General features: G+C 42.0%; 2 protein-coding genes across 3 annotated transcripts; one reads left to right on the top strand and one right to left on the bottom strand.

Annotated features, from left to right (window-relative positions):
* Positions 1-986: 986 nt before the first annotated feature.
* ago2 (argonaute RISC catalytic component 2) lies at positions 987-11,675 on the bottom strand. 2 transcript variants are annotated; one of them, XM_070922312.1, is made up of 20 exons: positions 11,635-11,675; positions 10,337-10,384; positions 8,556-8,736; positions 8,336-8,456; positions 8,032-8,213; positions 7,409-7,545; positions 7,188-7,322; positions 6,706-6,793; positions 6,449-6,596; positions 6,225-6,344; positions 5,108-5,230; positions 4,814-4,947; positions 4,092-4,276; positions 3,268-3,427; positions 3,053-3,143; positions 2,287-2,481; positions 2,035-2,169; positions 1,656-1,757; positions 1,244-1,443; positions 987-1,105 (listed from the first exon to the last, which is right to left on the bottom strand). In XM_070922312.1, exons 1-20 carry the CDS (start codon positions 11,651-11,653, stop codon positions 997-999), a joined length of 2,613 nt encoding a protein of 870 aa, XP_070778413.1. In that variant the 5' UTR covers positions 11,654-11,675; the 3' UTR covers positions 987-996. The 2 variants fall into 2 exon arrangements, with proteins under 2 accessions (XP_070778413.1, XP_070778415.1); XM_070922314.1 differs by having other exon boundaries at positions 8,556-8,753; positions 10,339-10,384; positions 11,635-11,653.
* Positions 11,676-13,797: 2,122 nt separating this feature from the next.
* dlx5a (distal-less homeobox 5a) lies at positions 13,798-15,660 on the top strand. Its single transcript, XM_070922315.1, has 3 exons — positions 13,798-14,389; positions 14,792-14,976; positions 15,165-15,660. Exons 1-3 carry the CDS (start codon positions 14,032-14,034, stop codon positions 15,477-15,479), a joined length of 858 nt encoding a protein of 285 aa, XP_070778416.1. The 5' UTR covers positions 13,798-14,031; the 3' UTR covers positions 15,480-15,660.
* The last annotated feature ends 4,054 nt before the right edge of the window (positions 15,661-19,714 follow it).

The raw sequence follows: 19,714 nt of genomic DNA on the forward strand, positions 1-19,714 counted from the left end.
CACGGCTCAGAGTACATTAGAAAGGTGTCCTAGTTGGGAACCAGTCCCAATACACTATTTCTCGGCATGGGAATTAGGTTACTGGTGCGACTCTTTCAGTTCAAACTAACGAGAGAGGCAGAGAAGGATAAAATTGCTGTTCGTTCAATCTCTATCTGAACACTAAAAGCCCTCTAGAATAAACTAAGTGTTGGTTCAAGGGTTGATAACAAATCTGATGCAAAGAATCCTTTAGTAAGTTACCACCAGATTTGGCATAAAATGGTCAGTGTCAATCAAAGACAAATACTGAAAACCCAGCAGGCCTAATAATTCATAGTTTTACACAGACATGACAACAGAAAGGTGGTCTCAAATGGCACTTTTCATCACAATATATTAAGTACTTTTGTCCTGATTGAAGTACCCATTCTTATCAGTGCACTTTGCTTTGATTGGCTGATAAATAATGTTTGTCAAATCTTTAGGCATATAAACAGTGAACAGGCCCCCTCATCTTTTGATGAATTTGATCCTTCTCCCTTCAAGCACCAAGACCCTAACAATCAATAGAAACAGAGAGGAGGAGGGTGAATAGCTTCTTCTAAATCATAAATCACCCCAATGTATAATGTTACTGCCCACTAGTTTAGAAATGGTAGATTTCTTCTATCAGTGTACAAACTTTTCTTTTTCCTTTCATACTTTGCAACATATTTCCCTACAACAAATACAAACACACACACTAATGCACAACATGTAAATAAAACCTCTTCCAGCTCAAACTCCAAGAAAAAGGGGTTCTTTTGCATCTTACAGTCTAATAGCTGGCTTGGTTTGGGTGGGTCAGGGGCTGAAGTACAATTGTAGACATATAGGTAACTGACAGGTCTGTTAGGTAGGGAGATCATGATGTGAAACCACTGTGATGCTATCTACAGCTGACAGTGAGACAGCAAGGGGTAGTGTGTTCCATCAGTGGGGGTCTCACCCACCCCAACCTGGGGTTGTGTGCTCTCAGGCAAAGTACATGGTGCGCAGGGTGTCCTGGTGGATCTGAACGGCCTTGGCCAAGGCCTGTTGGTCACGCCCGTTACTCTGGCCTGATGTATGACTGCCCTCGGCACTGAAACGGCAACAGAAAAAAAATGACAGAAGTGTTAAAACTGAGGGTTTACATTTCATTAGGTTTGATTGAGGAATACATAAAGGCAAAGCTATTCAAAAAAGGTGGCAAACACAGCAAATGGCTCAGAGTCCTTACCTGTCATGCTCTTTGTCCACCAAGTGATAGCGAGCACGGAAAGCCACCAAATGGGCGTAGTAAGCTGGTGCTGGGATGGAAACTGACCGGGTGCAGCGCACATAGGTGTGGCAGAGCTGGTAGGTGAGGACCTGCAGTTCATCTGAAGAGAAGTGGTTGTCGTCCCAGAGCACGTGGTAATGAGACGGCCTGCTGGTACCCTGCAAGGAATGTTCATGGATGACAGGTGTTGCTTTTGACTGCCAACAGTCTTCTGTTATTGGCTTATTTGGCTGATGATCCGTTTGTCTTTCATGAATAGTCAAAATTCATCTGCCTCTTACTTTTAATTACTTTCTCTAAAATACTTCACAGACAAATGGCCAGTTAAATTTGTTAGTTCAGTTACAGCTGATCTTAATTCAGTTCTTACCTGAATGCCAGCGTGACTGCAAAGGTAGAAGTCAAACTCTGATGGGTGAGTGATTTTTGTGTCCACTGTGGTGCCTGCAGGAATGTTGCCACTCTTCCCAACCTGCAAAAATACACACAAAAAATGCTTCAGTGAGATAGCGTGGTTTCTTTACATGTTTGGACAACAACTGTGATTTTGTGGGAAGCAAAGGCCCCAAGTAGGGATTTAAATGCTAGTGTCGTGCTAGTGTCACCAAATTACTTAAGATTACTACCTAATTTAGGGACATTGTGTGAGATAGTACACCAACACCTGTAGCAGCTGGCTTGGTCCATCTGTGCAATTTGGTTACAAAGAAGCCAAAATTTCCCACCCTACTACCAATGACAATACTGACCCTCTCGTTTCTGTCCATACAGAACAGTCTTGTGTGGTGTCTCTTCTGCACAACCACAAAGGTGATCCCAGGCTGGTAGTCCTTCTCTAGTTTTATGCATGCCTCACGGATCGCCAGCAGCTCATGTTGAAGGACCTGCATGTATTCAAGTCAAAAAGTCAAACTAATTTAACATGTAAAACATTTACACTGACCAAATTTTTGTCGGATATTTCATAGTTTCTGCATCCTCCCTGTTATATGTAGTATCACCTGGTTGAACTGGCCCTCAGAGATGCCATCCCGGTAGTAGATGATTCTGGTGGGCTTGAAGCGGGTGGACTTGTAGAACTGGATGAGCAGCTCCCTCACCATGGTGGCCAAGTCCTGTATGATGTCCTGACGGTGCTGCTGCACACGGACTGTCGCACAGTATCTGCTGGGATGGGCATCCATACTACCAACAACCTGAAAAGGAAATATTATTTAGTACCAGATAATGTCTTAGGGACATGCAATACACCCTCTGATACAGTTTCTGCTAATGCTCTCTCAAGGGAGTTAACAGAATGTCGAGGGTTACTCTTTATTTGCAAGACTGGATCAGGTATTTGGTTTCATCTCACTGTGGAATTATTCATTAAAACTACATTAATGGATTTTGGGCTACTTGAAGTAGACAAAACAACCTGACAGATACACAGCTGCTATCATATCACCAGTTTATAAAATTGTTAAGGCTAATGTGTTTTCCAAAATGTTCACATCTAGCAGACAGAAGAACTTTGTGTGTAGCCTTGCACTAGGTAGGTAGCATACAGTGGGTTTTTGCTGAAAACAGCTGCCTGAGGGGGGACGTTGGGAGCAGCTGAGACTCTCAATAAATGTGCCGGCCATAAAACCAAAACAATGAGTTGAAAGAAGCTTCAGAGCTGCAGAGATGGCTGGTGATTCTCTGTGACTTTGGTGCTTTCATCACACCCCATTTAAGCATTTTGTGAAGGGTAGATGTTCGTTTGTGTTGTGTGATGTTACTTACAGCAGCGATGGAAGGCTTTTTTCCATCTCCTGCAGGGGGATGAGTCACATCTGCACCAAGGAAGATCACTGGCTGCTGGAACACCAATGGCCTGGAACAAGAACGCAGAGTGCAGACACAGGTGAAAATCAGCACAAAAAATGATATCAACAGTTGATAGGTGTCACATTTCAAAGATATGCACATTGATTCATTTCATTCGTATGTCCACTAACCTGCCCTGTGGGAGGAGGATGTTATTGACACCGCCCAGCTTGACGTTGATCTTCAGACAGAGGTTGGAGAGTGTCTGAGGTGTTGTCTTTTGAACATTCTTCACCTGGACACACTGTGTGGCCATGCCAAGCACCGTGTCCCCAACACGTTTCACCTCAGCTACACACACATCAGGACAATAAGGAGACATCAATTAATTAAACATGATAATAATGATGTTTAGAGTTCCTTCTCTGGTGCATTGCATCAAGTGCACGCAGGTACATTGACCAATAACAGCCATTTTGAGACTGAGGCAACGAAAAGTGTAATATAAATACATTTTCGGGGTTAATCCTTTCATTTGGTTGTAATCTACAAGCAGGGTGGGATTACTGATGTTTAAATGACAAGCCAAGGGGAGAGCAGGTAGGAAGAATCACAGAGAGAATGTATTCTCTGTTGTGGTTATTTCCTAAAGCTGAAATAGAAGCAGTAAAACTCGCTCAGCAGGGACTGAAGCAGCAGGCATGTTCAGATACACCACACCAACTGCCAGAGCTTCAAATATAACACTTGCTAATCACACTGACTTGAAAAAGGGTTTGTTTTAAGCAGTGCCTTGCAAACAACTAGAGTTTGTGATGTCAATTAGCATGACGCTTCCGTTTTAACAACTACAACTGTCCAACCCTAATTGCATGCTGTCATGGCATTATTATTTAGTCAAATGTTATTCATATTTGCCTTAAAGAAGATACACTGATCATGTCCAGAAATAGATAAATATAATCATGTTCCTAAATGACACAAGAACAACAGACTGTATGGGTGGATCCCTCACCGTAGACGGGCGTCTTCCCCGGTAGGATGACGACCACCAGCTGGAGGCCCTGATAGGTGTACTTGAGGTGTCTGAACATGGGCTCCACGCTGTCCGCTCCCTGGGCGTATTTACAGAAGCAAGGCTGACCCTGGATGGGCATCCCTGCATCCCGAGAGATCTTCCTCAGCTGATCTGTGAATGCTCTGAGACAGATGAGGAACTTGTTTACTCACAGTTCAGTGAGGTTTAGGTTGCAAGAGAAAGTAATGACAAGTGACTAACATCACTGTGTGTGTTTATCCTGAACCACAATATATCTGAAAAGAAAATTATGAAACCCAGATACAAAGGCACCTTTAAGTCTTGTACATGCTGGTCTAAAACCTATGTCAACACCAAGATAAAGCTTGAAGCATACCCTATACAAGTACACAAATGCAAATGACAGAACCTAGCAAAGGCGTCGCAAATTAATGGCACAGCTGTACATACTCAACGTGCACTCTTATGCCCCTGTGGAGCTAAAATACCTCGGTCCTCAGGGGGGCAATACAGCGAAAGACTCTGTAAGCTGGGCTGTCATGACAGTTGTGAAAGACCCAACAAAGGCACAAATCAAATAAGACAACGGTGTGCTGTTTCTGCGCTCCTGACTGCGACATTTGAAACTCCAGCTCAGAGCTTAGTATTCTTGTGTTGTGCACTTCTAAAGGCCCTACGCAATATACTGCAGCACTTACTTGAGCAGGAGTTCGGTGCACTGCCTCTGTGGTGCAAAGCAGGCGATGGCCCACACTTTAATCTCAATGCCAGTGTGGAACTGCTTGTTCCTCATATCCCATACTCCCTGGATCGGTGTGGCTATTGCTTTGTTCTGCAAATTGAGACAGCAGCCTTATTAGTGCTAGTCACGATACACAAGATGAAGCTATTCCAATAAAACAGAATACCGATAAACTAATTGTGTTGCAGCTACATGCATGAAGATTAACTTCAGGCCACCATCAATGCATGCAAACTGGTGGTCAACATACCCTGCCTCCATACAGAATGGAAGGTGCTTGTAGGACACGGCCATTCACTTCCGTCATCTCATCCCTCACCATCACTCCAAATTCACGAACATAAGGGTCGGTGTTGAAGTTGGCACTTCTCATCTGAAAACAAAACAAAACAGCAGTTGAAATCAATGTTAATATATCTCAACCTGTCACTTTATCTGAATGCCTGAAAGTTAAGATTTCTTAATTTTCCTTCAAACGTAGTCATGATTTATAAGACAAATGTAACAACTGCACATATTTGTAAACTAAACACTTTATAGTTTACACGTTTATAGTTTATCACAAAAATCATTAATTTAAAATAACAAATAAATAACACTCATCCTTATTTTAAATTAGTGTTACTTTCCAAGCAGAATTCTCAATGTGTTGCGGAGGCAGAGTTGGTGTGAATCTGCATACACCATATATCGTATGTATATTTCTACTAATGACTGAAAAATATGGTAGGTCAGGTAGATCAGCCAATTATAACAAACGTCATGAACCCTCTACTGCAGTAACCAATCAGCAAACGCCACTGAGCATGTGCTTGATGGGCATGGGCAGAAACTTTTTCTTATCTCACCTAAACAGTCAACTAAAGCCTATTTCTGAAAATGAGTCAAGAAACAGGCAATGCAGCTACTGAATCTTGATATATTTTAACACCCAATTTCATTTTTCTGACTTCTCATTGTGTATGTGACAGTGGCACGACTGTAAACAGTTGGTGGGAGTGGCTGGCATGTCTGCATGTTCCAAAGGTTCTCTGACGTATTTGTCAGGAGCCGGCTGCAACCATTGATGTTGCAGGCTTTTGTTGTGTTTTCAGCACTGTCCTGATTGGGGGATTGAGCTCTTGAGTTCATCATCTTGACATGATTTGACCATCAGGCAAGCATTATTGATGAATCTTGGCATGTAGCAGTTGGCACAACGTGAACACTTTGTGTTTGCTGTCTTGTATTGTTGCAGAAATAGTGTCCAAACCAAAACGGAAACCAAGATTTGACAACTGGTTTAAGGTTTGAGATTTGAATGGTTTTCAGGGACAGAGCTAACTCCTGAGTTGCATTCAGTGAACATTTAGGTCACAATCACTTACCAATTTACTAATCTCGTCCTGACGATCCGGTGCCGATCGGGCTGTGGCACGGATCATAGTGGAGGTCTGATTGTCTGTCAGCTTTTTGATGCAGCGCTGTCCTGCCACTATGTTACACACCTGGAGTGGATATACACGAAACCAAATGGGTTTAGAGGAAAATCAATAGTAAATCAGGCAACTTTTCAAAAGGCAAATAAGGATAGGAGGTTAGCGATGCTTACCTCGAGAGGTAGGTAGGTGTGCTTCTGTTCCTGTCCCACCTGAAGACACGGGAGGTGGGGGTATCTCAGGATGAGCTTGTACTTGTCTTTGAAGTACTGTGCTACTGTGCATTCAATAGTTTGGCCGTTCTCCTGCTGCAGGGGGAACCTGAGGGACGCACAAACCAGAAAAGTAAGAGGAAGAAAAATACAGCAAGTCTTCAGCAACAGTTAACAATGATATAACAAACAAAGATGAAACAGAAGAACTTTCTTACGTTTGGTGGCTGGCTGGTCTTCTAGTCACGTTGCACACTCTATACTTCCTCTTCATCTGCCCACAGTGAGTGATCTCCACCTTCAGGCCTGGATGGAGGAATGATGATAAAAGATAACAGAATATTGAAGAATACCCAAAAACTGAAATTAAATAAAGGCCAATTTTGAATGGCAAAAGACATGGGTCATAACTCCTTACATGACAAAAGGGACAAACAAATATTTAAACTGGCAAGTATAAAACTCAGGAGACTTTAGAATAAAGGTTCTTATCTTGTATGACTCTAAACTGAACATTGAATCAGGTCTAAAATTTGAATTATGAAAAGATTTAGAACCTGGATCAAATCTGGATCAAACACTCCCACACTTATTATAAAAACATTTCACCAAGAAATAACCCAAAATACAAAACACTTCTCTGACTGACAAACAAAGACTTGAGTAGCAACTACTGAGTGAGCTCCTGAGCTTTACTTACCTTTGATTTCTTTTGTAAATTTCACTCGTTGAGAGTCTGTTAAGGGCTTCTGTTGTTCTTCAATGCTTTTGAAATCCAAGACCTCACACATAAACTCGATTACAGGCTGGGCTTTGTAGAATGCAGTGGCTGAAACTACAGACAGAACAAGCACGCAGAGATGAGATTCATAGAAACAACTTTACTTCACATAACTTGTGCACAATCAACGAGAAAGTTACCATCGATATTGAGCATCATTTTCCACAGGGAAGGCCTGACAGACTGGTGGAAGCCAAACCACACCTCTCTGCCACCACCGAGGGGGTTCGAACATCCCTCTGAAGGAGTGAAGAAAGAGCGGCCCACCGGGGTATACCTATATATGGATATGGATAATCATTTTGGCAGTTCTACAAGGTTCCAGCTCACAAAAAACAAATGTTTAGCATGACAGATTACCTATTTCAAGTTTCAAGTCTCAACAAGTTTTTTGTCACACCATACTGAGACAAATGCAACCCAATATCTGCCTGGAACTATCCTGAGAAATGAAATAAGTTAAAAACAGGTCCCTCAACACTTTTCTATCATGCTATTTTTATGCTTTGGCAGATGAATTTGGTTTCTGTTTATTTGAATACAAGAGAGGTAATCACTAATATTGTGTGACCAGATTTCCACTTATTTTAATGGACTTGCTTGTGACACCTCACAGCATGTTGAATGGTTTAGAAGAATAATGTAAAGTATGTGCAATTCGTAATTGGTGTTAAAATCACCTCTGTAGTCAACCATAACCTATAAATAAAATCCATCATCCATTAATGAATCAATTCAACAAGTTCAATAATAAAAATCCCACCTCATAGAGGGCAAATGTCTCATGACCACATCCAAGGCTTGGACGGTCTCAAAGGGGACGCTGGGTAGCCGTCCTGATAGTGCCTCGTGCAGAGCTTGCAGGCTGACGCAGGACATCCACTTGATGGAGACTTTGAAGCTGCGGTCTTTGCCTTCCCCAGGAATGGTTACCTCAAGCTCCACCTGTGTGGTAGGTGGGCAAGAAAACATCAGAGGCAAAGCTGTGATATTTTTTTACAAATGCCTTTGTAATTTCTCCAAAAGTGGAGATGTTATTGTTGCAGGCTATCCTGAAAAATACATACTTTGTCTCTGCCTATGGGCAAGGGCATGGCAGTGTAGAGATTCTTCCTGCCGTCATACACCGGCTTTCGATCACCAAAGATTTGCGTTTTAAAGTGCTGGACCATGTGCTCCACAATTTCACTGAGAACAAAATAAAACAAATAAATGATCACAATGCCTGAGAAATTCCAACAAGTTATCCATCCAGGGGCTTCTGATAAAGTATACACATGCACGTACCGATTGACCCTCCTGGGGCATTTCTCAGGCTTGATGTCGATGTCATAATGGTAGACCTCCAGTTTGGGGATTTCCATCTCGAAGAAATTGGCCTGGAGCTTGATTGTCCTGCCCATGGTTCCAAAGTCCGGCCGTGATGGTGGCTTGAACACATATTCTGGCACTGGGGAAGATGGGGGGTCTGAAACAGGGGGGTCAAATGGAGGAAAGTGACATGGTATATAATTAGTATCACATTAGACAGACATAAAAACATATATAACTGGACAGTGTCACTTACAGATTAAAAATAAGTGTTGTGTGTTGCTCAACTTATCACAATGGAAAATAATAATAAACACTTTTGGTGTTAACGGCTTTCAGGGCATCAGAAAACATTAGAATCCATTAACAAAAGAATGGGTGAGGAATTAAATGATAAATTACAGATGTAAATAGTCCTCTTTTTAATGGTTACCTTTAGCAAAAGTTATCCAAGACGCGTCTTATATGACATGTCTCAACCAGTTCTGCACAACCTGTTCAGCCATGTCCATTAATCCTCCTATATATGAAAATTATGATGCAACAAACTAAGAGACGTGATCTATTTAACTCATACACTATTTTGGGATACTATAACCTGTAATATATATATATTTTTTTTTAATAGCATCCCAGATCTGATTGACAGCAGTTATTATATCTAAGGGGTAAATAATTTAGGCTTGTAATGCACATTTGTAACCATGAGGCTTAAAGGGAATTTTCTTTAGTGAGCCTCATCAATGGACCATATGACTCAGCAAGCGGGTCAAACTCAAACAGCCGTCATCTCATGGCAGCTGCATGAGTGCTCTTTTCTAGTGAGACCTTATCATGAACCCTTCCTGCTTCTTGTTGGATAAACATGGCACTTGCAGGCAATCTTGATCTTTGTTTCCCATTTAATAAAAAGGAAAAATGACACCTGTCATTATCTGGTGAAATTAGTTTCTGAATAAATCTGAGGTAAGAAATGAGCACGCAGTTACAGAATCAAGTCTCCTTTTACATCTGCAGCACCTAACTTTATTAGTTGTTCACAAGTTTTGGAAATATTAAGACGCAGTGAGTCATGTCATCATCTAACACCACTGCCTAGTTCATTGATTGTTTTGGCTTCTAGCTTCCAGATTAATATCTTCTAGTCAGTATTGAGCTTGTGAGTGGCTGGCAAAACTCACACTGTCGGATATTGATAAGCCTATTTGAGTATGTGGACCTTCACAGCTCCAAATCAGAACCACTCTGTTCTCTCTCTGAAAGACTTTGAGGTTTTCTTTGTATCATCCTGGAGAAGATGCACCAAACTTTTATCATTGGTAGGCATGTTGAACCCAGATGCTCCACATCTGCAACTTCAGATGTTACAGTGAGACTGTCAGAGCCCACTCTCAACTCCCTTCATCTTTGTGCTCCAGCTCTGTTCATTCAAACAGAATAACACCCATAAAAGCTAGTAATATAGTGGGTACTATTAAATAACCTTCATGTGTGTAAAATGTCCATTCAGAGAACAAAATGAGATGCACTTAGAGGAAATTGACTTTAGAAAGACACTGTTTTTTAGAATCTCACATATAACGCCAAATTACCTGTATCCTATTTCATTATTCAGTCAGAAGGTTAAATCACACTTCATATCGCAGTTCATACTGTGATGCTTGTAGGGTGTAAAAAAGCATAATGTTGCCATTTACACTGGACCAATGCTGGCACCAGTTTAAAGCTTTTAAAGCCCAAATATGGGAAAAGCTTACCAGAGCCTGTTGACCCAGAGGAACGGGGTCCCTCGAGCATCTCAGCAGCTACAGAGGACAAAAATGACGTTATGAATGCTCAAAAATCCATTTGATCAGATACAAGCAGCACTTAAATATGCAGAGTGGTGAAAACGTACATTTGAATCACTTAACACAGGACAGATGTTATTGACTGTTTACTGTAACGTAGCAAGTGGCAAGGAGAGGCAGCACAGAGTGCTTATCATCTTAACTTGTACAGTTTCACTGCAAATACTTTCTTCATTTCAATATGTCTGCTTCCTTATCGCCTCCAGAACACCATCGTCCACAATCAAGGACAACTTTTTCAAAACTCTTATCAATATGCACACAGAAGGCATCAAGCAAGCTGGCAATCTAACAATGCTGAAGCCACCCTTTCTCCTGGAAATAGCCCAATGCTACACACCAATTCTACAGATGCCTCCTGCAACATAGAAAACAAACCTAAGACAATTACTTGATTTGAGAGAAATACAACCTAGTGTTGCTTTTGTTTTTGCCGTTTGTTGCTCAGGATAAAAAAGAGCCAATAGGCAGAAAACCATATGTGAAAAACAAATGCTACAATATTATAAAATAATTAGTCCACTTCCCAAATGAGTCAACTGTTACACCGTGACTGTATCTAGCTTCAGTCAAACTTTATATACATATTTCTCGCTTAACCTTTAAACATTCAATGTCATAGAGTCCGTGTCATATTGGCAGTGTGATTTGATGGCGTCGGGAAGTATATATCGAGGGCAAAAACGATGTACCATAACTACATTTACCAAATGGATACTGTTAGCTAACCATAGCTAAGATTGGTGATGAGATTAGATAGCATGGTCGGCCGCTAAATGTTGCTTTTACTCTGTACTTTGTGTTAAACTGCGAGACACTGAAAAAAATTATTTGTGTTTATAATTGTAGCATTTATTAAGAAAACACACGCCAATCGATCACACTTCGTGAAAATATATTGGGAAGCTAACTAACAAGTTCGGTAACGAGTTACCGTTGAAGCTAACTTGGCTAACAGCAGCTTCTTGTTGTTGCACGCTAGCTAAGCTTGCCTGTACTACTAATGCCTCCACTAGCGACTGGGACGACATGTTCTTGATCAAATGATTTGTTGAGTTTTATAATAACTAGCTCAATGAAACAGAAATCGAGACGGTGTTCCACCAATGGCTCGAAGCAATGTAGCAGCAAAATACTGCAACTAGTGTGTTCATTTTTGCTAGCTGCATCACTTAGCCGATGCTAATGTTAGCTGCACCACTTACCTCCAGCAGAGGAATACATTTTGTCGACTTTTTAAGCGTGTGTCGTGGACGTACAGATACTCCACTTTATTTTGGCCAAATTCCACCTAAACTCATACGTGGTCGAAAAGTATTTATATCTACAAGAGCGGTGGAGGAAGCCCAGTTCGGAAATACAGATATTTAGTTAGCCAAGTGGTAAATATTTGGAGTGTCTCATCCTCGGCACAGCCCCATCCCCCCAACACACAAAACGGGAGCCGAGAGAAAAGATAGCACAGACAAGACCCATACAGGACAATAGGTTTCCCTCCATCTACTTCCGTTTTTGGTCACTTCCTGTTAAGCAGCCTATACCTTTATATTTCTACATTTGAATTGTATTTCTATTTCACAAAATGTGTATTTATCCCACCAGCTTAAGTTTGAGTTGTTAACAAACTAATATCCGTGACACCTAGTTAAGCTTGACACTCCTGTAAAGGAATAAGATTACAACAGGTACAATATGTTCTGTTTATTGTATAAATAATTTACAGTTTAGATTTTCTGTTACAGTCATGCTCTTCACCTGTTAACCAGTGTTTTAATCCTAGACTGTTGCACTCGCCTGAAACGCTGCAATTTCGCTGAAAGGACCAGCGGTTTATGTAGACATGAATAGGAGGGGAACTATCTTGCTCGTTGAACCCTTCAGTGATGTCAGACGCACGTTTAGCGCTCTCAGCCTTGACCCGCATTCAAATCGAATAACCGCAGCAAATGTAGTTTTCTAGGCTATAAAAACAAATAATGGCCATATATAATGTGGGTAACACTGTTTGCCTGGTTTTAGAAAATATTAACCACAAACCGAGTTAGAAAAACTTGTTAGCAAGCAAGACACCACAGGAAGAAATCCATGGCCTCGGTTGGGGAAGTATTTCCGGGGTACCAAAGCCAGGTAAGCTAATATGAAAGTAATAAAACAATCTTACAACACCTAGGCCCATTTACTATTGTTGTCACTGATATGAGAAAAGCACGACAGTGTGTAGGCTACAGAAGGTTAAACAAGGTAGAGTAGAAAAACAGTAGAAGTAAAAAAAAAAAAAAAAAAACCCCAAACACTGACATTTAGACCAGGTAGGCCTGTAGGCTATGTTTATATTTCTTTATTCTACAGGCAATTAGGTCCAGCTTGGAATAAATCCAGTGTATGATAATATATGATTCTGGAAACAGTGTAATGCTAAATACAATGTATCCAGTATTGGTGATTTCACACCTGTTGCCCTAATGCCTTTGGACAATTTGGTTTGTTATTTTTTGTTATGTTATTTAGTGGCCCAATACCCGTTTAAGGTGATCAAATTTATCACCCACTTTTTCTTTGTCAAAATAAATCTTTGTGGATTTGCCGCTAGTCTGATCTTGGCGTGCAGCTCCTCGGTTTTCCCACTGGTCGGCGCTGTCCACCACTCAATGTGAAGGCTGAGGGGCTGAGGGTTGACTTTGCTTGTTCGGCAGCAGGTTTTAAGATGAGATAAGATAAAATGAATCTTCAATGATCCCGTTGAGGAAGCTGGTCAATTTTGGCATTATTAAATATATCCAATCATAGAGCGGTTGGCATGGATTTGAGAGATTGCTTCTGTGGGAGGGTAACTAGTTATGGAATATATTTGATATAGCACATTAGATAAATTGGATCTGCTGATTATATATTGGACATTTAACACTGTTAGATGTAAGACTATATTTTCAGGAATGGGCTGTACAGAATATTTAATCACGTTTAGCCTAATACTAACCAATGAGATTAATGATCATCCGAAATGATTCTGTTTTATGTAGTATTTCTCTTTAATGTGACGTGATTGAGACATTTGATTTCATGCTGTCATTTTGGGGTTATTTGGCCCTGAAAAATTAATAGAATAGTGTCGAGCGTGTTTTAATAAAATGCATAAATAAAGAATAATGAAGACAACCGTAATAACCGGCCAGTCTTGCAGCAGGAGGCCTTTTTGGTAATGAGGTTTTGTCCCTCTAATTCATCCTTCTGAAAACGTCGATTGGCCACACGGCCAACACTTTAATTGCTTCCATTGATTGATAGTATAAAAACACAACAATGCAGCAGCCTCATAGCCCGGGTGGTTTCCCCCCTATAAGAAAGCTGGCTGAGTGAATTGGGTGTAGCTGTGTCTGTGTGCGCCTTGGCCAATGGAACCAGATCCTCCCTGCAGTGCGTAAGAGCGCGATTTAGGATTTAACCAAGTCTTTGCTGCGGGGCTGGCTGCAGTCTTCACCAGAGCCCGACGGCCCGAGAGCCTTTCAACAATGCCAGTGTAGTTTTCTCGCCACTTTTGAGTCAGACTGCCTCGGGTTTTTTTGGCTAATTAAATAAAACAAACCCACGCGTTCTCTCGAAGTATGACTGCAGTATTCGACCGGAGGATCCCGAGTGTGAAACCTGCAGACTTCCAGAGCTCCTTTCAACTCTCCACCATGCACCATCCGTCTCAGGAATCTCCTACTTTACCCGAGTCCACCGCCACGGATTCTGGCTACTACAGTCCCGCCGCTGGAGTCACTCACGGCTACTGCTCGCCCAGCTCCACCTCGTACGGGAAGCCGCTCAATGCCTACCAGTACCAGTACCCGGGCGTAAATGGATCCGCTGGAAATTACTCGACAAAATCCTACACTGATTACAGCTCGTACACGACCCCCGCCTACCACCAGTATGCTGGGACTTACAGCAGAGTGCAAGCCCAGCCGAGTCCACAAGGTACGGGCCGCAGCTTTTTCCATTATACAAGAGCAGATTATTAGAGGGCAACCACTTGTACTTTTTAAATAACCCGATTGTCAAAATTTCATCTTATTTTATAATTTCTTTGCATGTTTTTCTGACCTTTCGTCTTGCATAAAACCAAGAAATGTGCAATCTGAAGCTAAATGAACAAACAAGGAATAAATGCGTATTTGTTTCTTTGAAACTACGCGGTTCGATGTGATTTTTAAGGATTATGAGAATGCACGTGCTTAGCTTTTTTGCCAGTGTGGAATTATTTTGGTTTATGAAATTAGATTTTCTTGGAATTTAAGGGGTATAAGCGACAGTCATTAAAAAGACAGTGTAATTCGCAATAAGCACACATGCTTATTCTTGTTGTGGTTATTTACACAGAAAAGGAGATAAGTGAGCCTGAGGTGAGGATGGTGAACGGCAAGCCGAAGAAAGTGAGGAAACCCCGGACGATCTACTCCAGCTTCCAGCTGGCCGCCCTGCAGAGGCGCTTTCAGAACACACAGTACCTGGCGCTGCCGGAGAGAGCCGAGCTGGCCGCCTCGCTGGGACTCACGCAAACACAGGTGGGATTTTAGATACAATTCATTCTTCGCTCATTTTCGTTGTTTTAAATGCCTCTTCAGTGAAAATAATGACCGCTTTGGTGGGCGTTGTTTCTGTGCGCCTTTACGCACTGTGCCTCTTCTAAATCTATTGTTTCTGGGGTTATATATGTGAGATATTAACGGTCGTGCTTTGCGCTCTTTTCCAGGTCAAAATCTGGTTCCAGAACAGGAGATCAAAATTGAAGAAGATCATGAAAAACGGCGAGCTTCCACCGGAGCACAGCCCCAGCTCCAGCGACCCCATGGCGTGCAACTCCCCACAGTCCCCGGCCGTCTGGGACACGCAGGGCCCCTCCAGGCCGCACAGCCTACAGCCACAAAGCATCAACACGACGGCTTCTAACTTTTTGGAAAACGCGGGATCATGGTACACCTCAGCCGGCAGCTCCATGGCTTCCCACCTGCAGACCCCTAACTCGATACAGCACTCGTTGGCTCTTGGAGCGGGGACGTTATATTGAAAAACCCTGTTGTTCATTTCAAATCTTTTTTTTCTCCTTCTATGGGACTCGTGTTCAAATTTCAGAGGAATATGCAATGTATTTGATGACAGTCATAGAAGAAACGTGTAAAATGTGTAAATGTGTGCATGTAATTTATTGCATTTTGGAAGACTATTAAACGTTTAAATGGACAATGGAAGTTTGAACCCTCCGGCCTCACTGCAGTCTCTTGTTATTTTAACCCTCAGTTATTTACACTGAAAATCACGACAAAGACTCACGGACATAAATGGTGTCTGTGAGCCTCAGGTGACATTTCCACAGCAGCTTATAAATCACAGCAGCTCAGTTTTGAGATAAATGGTAAATCTAATATCAGTAGTTTTAATTCGCCATAATCCCACCCACAATCTACTTGTATTCTGTGGTTTTTATTTTTATTAAAGAAAGATAAACGTAATAATCGTCTTGGAGATGGGGATGGAAAAAAAAATCAGCCTTTTTGTGAGAAATGTGCCTTTATTTCCCTTTACGATCAGACTCAGTTTATGTGCGATGATATGGAAGGAAAAGACTTGCAGTGCAAATGTGTGACTTTATTAAACGAACATTAAGCAAAAAATGTGTTAAATACATTTCTGAGAAAACATGGCTACTATGTACCACAGTATGCCTTAACCCACCACAGTAATTACACTTATAACTGAATGCTAGTGTTTCTTGAAGTGGATTGATTTGTCCTATATTATTACCGTTGTGATTTCTGATATTAGATTAATATTGTGTGTGGAAGTCAGTAGTGGCTCATTTCCTCGATAGCATTTTTTTTTCAATCAATCTGATTTCTGGTGACATCATAGGCTTTGTATCCTGATGTTGTTATAATAATTCACATTCACAAATTAACCTAAATTGTTACAATAATCCCACAGTATTTAGGGATCTATTTTTCCTCATATTTAACATTCTGAAATAGTTTATTATTATTATTATTATTATTATTATTATTATTATATTCACTGCTGCCTCTGATCATCACCAGAATGATCAACCTTTTTATCACCCATATTGTATTTTAGAGGAGAACCTGATTGAGCCTTTCAGTCGGTCCCAGCTCGTCTGTGGAGAAAATGCCTGCTTCTTGCAGCAGACAGTCTGCAGTCGCTCTCGCTTTGTGTCCCCTACAATTAGCCGCTTTGAATGGCAGAGAGGAGGCGAGGGGGGCGGCACGGAGATCTGAGACAATCCGCATTCCTGTGGGGGTAGACCGGCTCCAGAGCTCTGCCACTCCCGGCCGCAGCCCACCTTCCGGGTAAAATAAAAAAGGGAAAAAAAAGAAAGAAAGAAAGAAAAATCCTCCACAATTTCAACATGTTATTAGCAGGCAGTAATACCAGCGCTGCCGCTGCGAAACCGCTAAACAAACCGCGCCACCGTGAGGAACATTGGGGATTTGAAAATTGATCTAATTGAATTTTCCCGGCCATGTGCACAAAGATCATTTAAGAGTTTTTACAAACGAACATGTTGCACCCCCCCCCCCCCCCGTCTGCCCCCCCACCCACACACTAAACAATACTGCATCTGACCCACACACTGACCCATGCATGTTACCATTTCCACCTGACACAGAATCCTCTTCCTCTTCCTGATTGCAGCCTACTGAATACACTTTACTCTCTCTCTCACACACACACACACACACACACACACACACACACACACACGCAGGAGATGAAAACGCTCGTCTTCATCTGAAACGTGCTTGTTGTTGTTTTCAGCCTAATTCTGCTGTAGGCTAAACGGCAGTCACATAATTACAGCGCGAGCAGGTCACTCGAGAAATTTGGATTTTTCACATCGCACGTGCGCGCGCTCAAGAACACTCAGGGCGCGCGCACACCCTCGTGCACAGATGCATACATAGGCCTTTTCTCTCTCTCTCTCTCTCTCTCTCTCTCTCTCTCTCTCTCTCTCTCACACACACACACACACACCACTACTGTATGTTTCCTCTCTCTCTCTCTCACACACACACACACTCACACACACACTTTAACACACACACACTAGTGGTGCCATTATATCGAGAGCCCCCGTTTATTTCCAACCGAACATTTTCCACTCAGCTAGTTTCCCCCCGTTTTGCAAATCGAGTCTAAATAATGACAGTTAGCTTTACTGGACAGCTTCAACTGTAACACTCCACAATAATTATTCTCCAGGATTAGGGCCTCCATTATCATAATCTGGACATTGACAATTACCTATAATTTGCAAAGATGCGCTTGGTTCTTGATTGCAGAGGGCTTTTTTTTTCCAAGCTCGCCATCACTAAACAGTGACAGTAATAACAGCTAATTTTGCAGGCAATATATAAGAGCTTACCGGGGTGTGCAAACACTTTCCCACCTGGATTTGCTTATTCACCCAGCAGCAGTAAAACCGTGCAGTGCGGTTCGGTTAGTCTGTGTTAGAGCAGCGGAGGAAGGTAAGGATGGGTCTTATATTTTCTTGTCCTGTGGCTGCTCCTGGTCTTAAAGGAGGCCGTGACACTCTTTGACTGAAAATGACTCTTCAGGAAGCTCCGAGCTTCGTCGGGATCATGACAGAGAAATGGAACCATTTTCCTAAAATCGGATTTCTGTTGTATTTCTATGGAGAGAATATTTGGATTGTGGATGTCTTTATGAGGGTTGTCCCGGCGCTGCTCAGGTGTACAGTTAATGTGGTGATGTCGTGTGAAATGTTGTCAGGTGCTGTAGGAGCGTTTTATATAGCCTGCTGTAGGCACCAGCTACTGCTGATAGAGCTCACAGAGCAAGAAGTGACACGTCCCTCCCTGCAACCCCCCCACCCCCCTGCACTTTACATGCATCCATCTATCCATCCATCCATCCATCCATCCATCCATCCACAGTCTCAGACTCATCTGATTTAGCTCATCAAAGCCTTTTTTCTCCACTTGCCAAACATGATGAAACGTGTCAGTTCTGTGAGCTGAATAACACAACTGTGTATTTGTGAGCTATGTTGATGTTTACTCGACTGCTGCTCCGGGCTCCCTGCAGCCTGCAGATCAGGGTGCACATGGCCCAGGATAGGCCCTCATGTCTGGGGGGGCCCCAGGTAGGCTGAATGTGCGCCAGTGGGACATCCGCGACTTGACAGCTGCATGAAGCTTTTCAGCGTTGTAATTTCAGATAATATCCCGAGCGCTCACTCTTCTCGGCAATTTGTATATGAATAACCGAATAATTTCCCCTTTTGTTCCATCTGTGCTACCTCAAATCCAAATAAAGATGCCTTTTAGTATTAAAAGTGGTAGAAAATTACAGGTAATTATCTTTGACGGTAAAAACGCTGTAATCAGCGGGCTACATCAAAAATTACCCTAATTATGCCTGCATTTATGAGAATGGAAAAAAAGCCTCACTTGGATAAAAACCCACAAATTGTCCCAAATATCTCCTTCATATTGAACGCCACTGCAGCTGGCTGCTTTGTTCAACATCGATCCCGTGGAGCTTGGCATTTAACGGCCTGCATTAGGACGGAGAGAAGGGAGAAAACATTTTGTCAATACTTCTAATAATTGAGGGTGAAATGACAAGATAAGCTGGACCTGGAGCAAATATCTCTCGGGGTGAATGTAGACAGCAGCGGGGCAGGGTAAGTTAATTTCCTCCGGCGTTGAGAGCATTTGATAAATCTATACACTGCAGCTTTCTTCATCAGCCTCTGAGCGCTTTGGATTTATTTAAAATGTTTACTCTGATGAAATGGGCTTTTCACTGAGCACTGTGTCATTACCTTATGTTCGTGTTGTCTGTTATAAGCTTGTGCACACCAGGGTGACGGGAAATAGGCCTGATATAGTGTGATGTTGGCCCAATATGAAGCATAAAAAAAGGCCTACAGTTTCAAATGCTTTTTTGGGGGGGAAATCATGCAACAGCAGGCATCTGTTTTGAGTCACGGTTTACTCAATCTGACAAAACATAAAAAGTGTATGTACAACTAGAATCGCAGATTATATTTACAGACAGACAATTTGCTTGGTTTTGCATGTTGGAGAAACAACCAAAAAAAAAAAAAAGGCAGTCAGGAGTCCACCATGGCTGAAGGCTGTGGGCGCCACAGAGAGTGTAAGCAGTCTTTGCCCCAAAGTGGCTTAAATGTCACTGATAATATTTGGTATATTGACGTTCAGATGTTGACATGAATGAAAGCATAACAAATATGCGAGCCCA

This window comes from Enoplosus armatus, chromosome 16, assembly GCF_043641665.1.
Source record: "Enoplosus armatus isolate fEnoArm2 chromosome 16, fEnoArm2.hap1, whole genome shotgun sequence".
NCBI classification, from domain to species: Eukaryota; Metazoa; Chordata; class Actinopteri; order Centrarchiformes; family Enoplosidae; genus Enoplosus; species Enoplosus armatus.